Genomic DNA, 7,987 nt, shown 5'->3' with positions numbered 1-7,987 from the left:
ATAGAAATACACACCATAGATCAGCTTTACTATGGCCCTGTCATAATGCTATAGAAATACACACCATAGATCAGCTTTACTATGGCCCTGTCATAATGCTATAGAAATGCACACCATAGATCAGCTTTACTATGGCCCTGTCATAATGCTATAGAAATACACACCATAGATCAGCTTTACTATGGCCCTGTCATAATGCTATAGAAATACACACCATAGATCAGCTTTACTATGGCCCTGTCATAATGCTATAGAAATGCACACCATAGATCAGCTTTACTATGGCCCTGTCATAATGCTATAGAAATACACACCATAGATCAGCTTTACTATGGCCCTGTCATAATGCTATAGAAATACACACCTTAGATCAGCTTTACTATGGTCCTGTCATAATACTATAGAAATACACACCATAGATCAGCTTTACTATGAATCTGTCAGAGAACAGTATATATAGATCAGCTTTACTATGACCCTGTGTCGTAACACTATAGAAGAATACACCATAGATCAGCTATACTATGGCCAAAACAGGATAATTTCTAGCCTATTATATTTTAAATGTTGAAAAATAAAGGATTATATTAATTTGAAAATAAAGGATTATAAAATAATTTGTGACCAGAACATGGGTTAGGATTAAGCAGCTCATCTTTCTGTGGTTGGTGAGTGGCATAATGAAATAGATTATTGTTTGATAGTTCCTCAAATTAACACAAATTAAAGCAAATAGGCACATATAGGCCTAGTTGTGTTTGGTACGCTGATAACTAAAACGGCCAAGCTTTACAGATCTACTACTTTTGATGATTTTGCGTGATGAAGGGCGTCAACATAAGGGTGTTAATTTACAAAAACAAAACAAACAAAAAACTATTTAATCTGTGCAAATTTCAACACATGCAATTGGTTTGGTTTGGGCATTATGCAGCTTTTGTCCTCACACGTCTCAATATTTTCCATTGACGATGAAAGGAGAAATTAGGTCAAATGTCCGCCAAATATGATGTGAATTTGTGGCAACACAAACATTAAATGCCATTGACAATAGAGCACCGAAGTCCTGACGTCACTGTCAGTATAGAGGGCGTCAGTCCCCAGGTTTGTGTACTTTTTATTTGCATTGTAATCTCCATAGGGGGATTTTAGATCGCCTCATATAAGAACTGTGTTTGAAAAATAAACCAATCACCCCGGCCTTTTCACTCATATGGATATGAAGCATCGACTGAAGGTGGAAATGTACACATATATACCCAAAGAGTAACAAAATAGGCGTTGGAAATTAGTCAAACAACCAAGAGACTATACATTTCCGGGTAGGCAGGTGGCTACATCTGCCCGTCGCACAACAGAAACGGCCACATTAATTCCATTTTCTCCAGAAACTGGCTGTATCAAATATGAATGGACATCATTAACGACGCACAGCCACCCCCCTGACAGAAAGGCCGGGGTGGTCGTTTTTTTTTTCAAACACAGTTCTTATATGAAGCGACCTAAAATCGCCCTATGGAGATTTCACTGCAAAAAATACATTAACCTGTGTATTGGCGCCCTCTACTGAAAGTGACATCAGACTTCGGTGCTCTATAAGGGGAAATTTACGTCATGTAAATATGACTAAAATCCTGTCCCCACACATCTCAATATTTGCCATTGACAATTAAAGGAGAAATTGGGTCAAATGTCCGCCAAATATGATGTAAAGACACTCTTCATCATCATCATCATCATCATCATCCTCATCTTTCCGTGCTAAAAGTGACCTCTGGTGAACTTTTCCTTCTCTTTCTTTTTTATTTTTTCCCCCTTTTTAAACACGGTTTCTTTAGGACCTAGCGGGGAGAAAGCAGCGCTTCCTGTCTACTAGGTTCAGAGAGAGAGAGAGAGAGAGAGAGAGAGAGAGTCTCAGTCAGTCTCAGTCAGTCAGTAAGCTCTGGGTCTACATGGAGTTATGTTGTACCTCTGGCCGCTGCATCGCTGCTTCTCTCTGTAGTGAAGAACCGCCGTCCCGTCATGTCTGCCTCCGCCACCGCTGTGGATACTATTATTATTAAACACAGACATATCAGGAGCCTTTATTCTTTCATTCTTCTACTAATGTCCTCCGCTTCCAGCGTCACCTACCCCAACAATGAAGGTAAGAAAGAACACGAGCCATGTGTGCAGCTGCAGGAGGACAGGGACTAGGGAATGTTTTCGTGCGTGCTTGCTTGTGACTGTGTTCAGTTGTCAATATCGGAGTGGTGGGCAGCGGGCTGCTTGCTATAAGTGCAGTCAGATGGATCATCGGGAGTCCCGATTCGGGACTTTATAGCCTCTCTGACCCGCCGCGGAAAGGAAAGGAGAGGAGAGGGGACCGGGAGTCCGGGACTCCGGGGTCCGAGAAAGTAAAAAGCCGTTGGTCCTTGGTTTGTTATAAAAGAAAGAGTGATACTGATCGGACCACGGTTAGCGGGGAGATAAAGACAGAAAGACCACCTTCTAACGGCAGGGGTCGAGACAGTCGAGACGTAAATCGGCTAAAATCCCGATCCGATTGAAGCAGGACAGGGCAGGTTAACGCGGCCGTGTTGAAAGTGTCTGTCAATGTGTTTTAGGCTACGTTGTATGGATTCTATTTTCTATTCTAACACAGAGTTTTATTATTATGATTATTTGTTGTAGTTCCATAAACTGTCAGATTGATTGCAGCCAGGGAACTCCGTGCCCGGGAGTTCCCTGCAATCAAGTCAATCTGTTTATTATTACACCAGGAGGACACAATAGGCTGTGTGCAGCGGACATGCACGCACGCAAGTTTAAACTAGAGAAAATATAACTGGGATCGTTATGAGCAGCTTTCTGAATCTGAACGCGATGATGACTTGTATAGCCTAAATATAATTAGGCTACCCTAGTCAATTAATACTCCCTTGTTTTGTATGAAGATTTGTATTATCACGGGTTAGAAAGCTCGTTTAGCTATATCGCATTGTTTTGCTTATGGATATGGATTACATATATCAGTGATTCTTTCTCAACTTTTTTTAATATCAAGGACCCCCAGACAGTCCCATGTTTGCATTAGTTCACCGTCAACCGCCATATTTATTTCTGGGAACCCCCAATTTTCACTGTAAAATCCTCAGTGCTAATTTAGGCAGTTAACAAATGGAACCAAATTGACCCGTATTGTATTGGAGTTACAGACCCCTCTAAGGGACCTTATTGGTCCTTTGGGAGCCCTTCTTCAAGAGTCCAATTAATGACATGTTTTTATGTTGACTAATAGCCCGTCAAAAGTAATGCATCTGGTTGTGAGGATAGGATAATTCATCTGTCTGGCTTATTTTTCCCGATACTACGACATTAAAAGCCTTACATTATTTGGAATATACTTGAATTGCATGCCAGTTGTGCAATTCCGTATAGCCTGGCTATAGGCCTACTTGTCGGCTAGAATAATAGAATAATTCTTTGTCGTTGTGTTCAAGTGGAGTGTCCGTGGCCATGTTACATATACGTCTACCCCACGTCTCATATATAGGCTATGAAATCACTGGTATAATTGTGTTTTAATAATATAAATGCAAGGTTTAACGATTTATGATACTATTAGGCAATATAGGCTTCAGTCTGAAGTTTTTATATATTTATTTGCAACACGAAGCTTTCATTTGACAGGGACAATTACACAAAAACAATTTGTATCAAAAACATGAAACCGTTGCGTGATTGTATTGGCTTGTATGTAGCCGAATTTGCGCCCAGTCCCAAGATCGTATAAAACAAAATGGTAGAGAATGATACGTTATTGCAGTAGGCCTAGACACTAGCCGTTTAGATGTAGGCCTATAACACGGCTGTAGGCCTATATTATGTTGTCTTGAAGACAGGCGAGCGATTAGTTTGACTAAAGCTCCCTCCTTATACGCATTATAATTAAATTGATCATGGTAGGCTATAACTGAGAACATTATTTTACTAATAGCTCCATTAACACGAGCTGCAACAGAGTATACATTTGATTTTCAACATAGATTATCGTTTTTTAGTTCAATTGTACACTGACTGTGATCGCTTTTATTTGACCATTCTTCGGCGCGCAGATCAATAGGCCATTTAAAGATATGTATCATGTAATCCATGGTCTGTGAAATCTATAAGAGAAAGTTGATGAAAATGAAATGCCAGCATATATGCCTATATTTTGGTACTTGGAAGAGGTCAATGTGACAGTGACTGTATAGGTCAAGTGCATGGGCCTATACTTCGTCCTATGTGAAGGATAATTTTTGCCTAGACCAACTAATCGTTGTATATAGATGCCAACATCATATTTTAATTCACCTTGACTTATTATCTTGATTTACCTTTCCACATAAACAGTTTGGCCAGTGGTTCTCAAAGTGTACGTGGTCCGGGCTCTGCATGGAACAACAAAGAGCCTATAGTATAGGCCTATACGCTATTTGCAGATGGGGTCCGCGGCCAAATAGCTGCATAGGCATACATGTGGCTGTGTGAGGGTCCTTGACATGAAAATATTTGAGAAGCACTTTTATAGTAGGCCTATCCTTTTATATTCTGTTTTTATAGCCCTCTATCTATATGAAAACTTTAGAAACTGTGTGTGTGTGTGTGTGTGTGTGTGTGTGTGTGTGTGTGTGTGTGTGTGTGTGTGTGTGTGTGTGTGTGTGTGTGTGTGTGTGTGTGTGTGTGTGTGTGTGTGTGTGTGTGCGCGCGCGCCGCATGCGTGTTGTTTACCGCTGGCTCTCAATTATAATATGATTATGATGAAGTTGAGTATCTTATCGTCACTAATGTGTTCCACCGTCTACCAGTGAGTGGCGCTGCAGAGCCGACAGTCTGTCTACTCTATAGAAACACATTAGACCTCTCCGTCTCTTTCTGTACAATAACAACACTGACTCAGAAATCAACAAAAACAAGTTAAAATGTATTTTTTGCATCTGGTGTTTAATTATGACTGTGTGTGTCTGTTATGTACCGGGGTTCGGTGGCGTGCTGTTGAATTCGGTGTTGGGTGAAAAGGTTAAACAGACCTGACAGTTAAAATGTCATGTATTATCATTATTTTTTAAATATAGGCCTATATATCATAAAGGCTTTTGTAAAAATAATTGTGTTGTCTGCATGATTTAGAAGTCAACACAAATAGATTAATTAATGTAGCAGCCTACTCGGCCCACAATAAACTTTAAAGTGGAATTTTGCAAGCAATGGCAGCTGCCATAACTTCATGGCTCCAGGGGAAAAATACATTTACTTCAAATCCTTGGGTGTCGTTTTGTCTATCTGCGTTGATTATTCTGTTGATTATACTGTAGGCTAATAAAATTATAGTAAAATAATACCATGTCAATTTGAACAAACTGATCGCTTTCACAACTCCACAAGGCATATATTCTCCACAGTAGGGGTAGGCTACTTGTACCCCCCCTAATCTTTACACATGGTATTGGTATACCCAGGTGGTTCAGGTGCAATGCATCATTGTTGATTAGCGCAGTATTGGAGGAGCATGCCGTCTCCGTGAGGTGGAAAGCCTCATGGTGACGCGAGGAGCAGTGGTGCGTTTTTGGCACAGAGAGAGATCGAGAGGCCTATTGTTTTATTGTTGTGCTGAAGTTATAGTTGTCAAAATGAAAAGATAGCGAAGCAGATTAGAAGACCTCCCTGTTCCTGAATGCATGTTTTGGTAAAACAAAAAAAAAAGACTGACGTAGCACTAGCAGCAGCAAACAGACCAGGTGAAGACCAGAAGAAGATAAGAAGGTACACTTACAGTCGTACACCGCCCAACTTGATATTTTTTAGGGAAATTAAGGCAGAAATGGGGGGAAATAGGCAAATAGCCGTACATAACTGCAAATAATGTTCGGTGACGTATCGCCATACCTCAGCTTATTGTGCTGAAAATCCTCAGGTTTAATTTAACTCCGGGAGTGCGTAAATGGAACCAAATGGACCCGTACCGTCCGACGTCCGTATGGGTTCATTTGGTTCCATTTACACAGTCCCAGAGTTATACGAATTACGAAATCAATATAGGCCTATGGCTCATATAGGCTGGCAAAATTGCAAATGAATACTTCAACACTTCAAACGGTCAAATTAATTGATTATTGCTTTTTGTATTACATTTCTTCAAGCTATCGTTGTTTTTAGTCCACGTATGTCACGTCACAGTTTAGGGAGTAGGCTAATTGCGGACCTTATTGGGTGTTGGGTTCTCATGGAACTCTCATTTCATTTCATAAAAAGAGAGAACTTTAAAATAACAACAGCCAAGTACATTACGAGCTTTCTGTGGCTTCTGGGCTCTGGTGACGTATTGGGTCAGGATATGAATGGAGATGATTATTGTTATTACACATAAAACGCACGTATTATTTTTAAAGGAGGATAATGAGTGTGCTGTATAGCTACTTTACAAAGCCATAAAGTTTGGTGGTCATACTTTTATGAAGATATTAAGTGATCGGCCAATTAGTTCTGGGATTAAACTTTGTTATGGGGCCACAAGTCAAAGGTACAGTAGCCGCCATGTAGGCTAACCTTTTATTATTATTATTATTTACTTTCCTGCAGCATGCATATTAATTAATAAAGACGACTTACTATAGATTTTTTTTTAAATAGCCTAATAACGCAATAACTTTTAACTTTTAACTTTTTTTTTTACTTCATACATCTCAGAAGCAAATATTGTTTTTAAATGTGACAACTTTACTAGTAGTTACTTTGAAGATTTGTATTTGTCTTTACAAAACAGACTAAAGCACTTGAAAATAGCCGATCTACAAACAATGTCACAATGCAACATACTGTGAGCTTGTAGATCTGCTATTTTCAAAAGAGTTTTATAAATTTGAAAGGTTGTGAAATGGGACATTCTGTATAGTTATACATTTTAAGCTATATTTGGATACCAATAGCCTACCTTTGTAGGCTACTTTTACTCAAGTTTGAATTCCGGACTTTTTTCTTGGCTACTACATTGCAGTATTATTGATACTTTTTGAGTAAACCATCTGTGTATGTATAGCCTACTGTTTCCGCCAGTTGTGTGCGTGTTGTTATGAAGTGGAAGGCATGGCTTTCTATCAGCTCTCCCATCTCGGAGGTCCCGTGCCTACACCAACAAACCCCAACTTTCTTTAATTCCTTCTAAAGGACACATTTATTTTCTCTACCATTTAGACCTAATGGTCTTGAGCAAACTTTGGGCAGATATTATCTCGACTGTAAAAAAGAAAAAAAAGGCTACATGTCCAAGGTGGGACATTTCTTTTCTCTCACTGAGGAGGTTAACTCCGGACACATGATAGCCCAGCTGATGTTTTTTCCCCTACCTAATCATACTACAGCCAGAGTAGCAGATCCACAAGCTCGAAACATCTTTCGACAATATAATGCAGGACATTCCCTAGAAAGTGTGTTTTTTATTTCCATATAGTTCGAAAATCATGCAAGGCAAGCTGTAATGTTGGAGTCGTGCTGGATTGCATGGCGTCCTGCTAAGCACTCCTCCGAGGCAGCGGGAGGCCTGGGTTATATTTAGCCGGGCAGAGCGCACCCTTCTGCCCGCCAGAGTGCAGGGGCCTTGCCCCGGGACCGACGGGGCGGGGGGAGCCTTGTCATGCCGGCATAGTTTACTGAGGTTACGTTTAGGAATACCAGGCTGAGCAGTTCCACCGGCTATACGGAGTGTACGCCCAAGGCCACTGTGTTTCGAGGCGTTTTGTTATTTGCAGAAACCTTTTTATCTCCATATTCTAACTTGTTGTGTTTTTTCGAAAACTAATACTCTATACTTGATCATACTACAGCCAGCATCGCACAAAAGCATCAAAAGGAGCAGATCCATAAGCTCGAAACGTGGCGCGAAGGTACCCGTTTTGAGCTTGTAGATCTGCTACTTTTGCTATTTTTTTATTTGAATCCTGAAACGTCACAGTTTTGGACGATATAA

The 7,987-nt window shown here is 40.2% G+C and overlaps 1 protein-coding gene across 6 annotated transcripts in view; it reads left to right on the top strand.

Moving 5' to 3' along the window:
* The first annotated feature begins 1,946 nt into the window (after positions 1 to 1,946).
* The window catches only part of epha3 (eph receptor A3), a 147,491-nt gene continuing 141,450 nt past the window's right edge, over positions 1,947 to 7,987 (top strand). For 2 of the 6 annotated variants that reach the window (XM_080786350.1, XM_080786349.1), the window contains exon 1: positions 1,947 to 2,146. In XM_080786350.1, the coding sequence (XP_080642476.1) occupies positions 2,023 to 2,146 (124 nt within the window). In that variant the 5' untranslated portion in view covers positions 1,947 to 2,022. The remainder of the gene's footprint in view (positions 2,147 to 7,987) is intronic. The other 4 variants (XM_080786346.1, XM_080786348.1, XM_080786345.1 and 1 more) reach the window with 2 other exon arrangements.

This window comes from Protomyctophum bolini, assembly GCF_963924005.1.
Source record: "Protomyctophum bolini genome assembly, chromosome: 16".
NCBI lineage: Eukaryota > Metazoa > Chordata > Actinopteri > Myctophiformes > Myctophidae > Protomyctophum > Protomyctophum bolini.
This window is presented reverse-complemented; position numbering and strand designations above follow the sequence as displayed.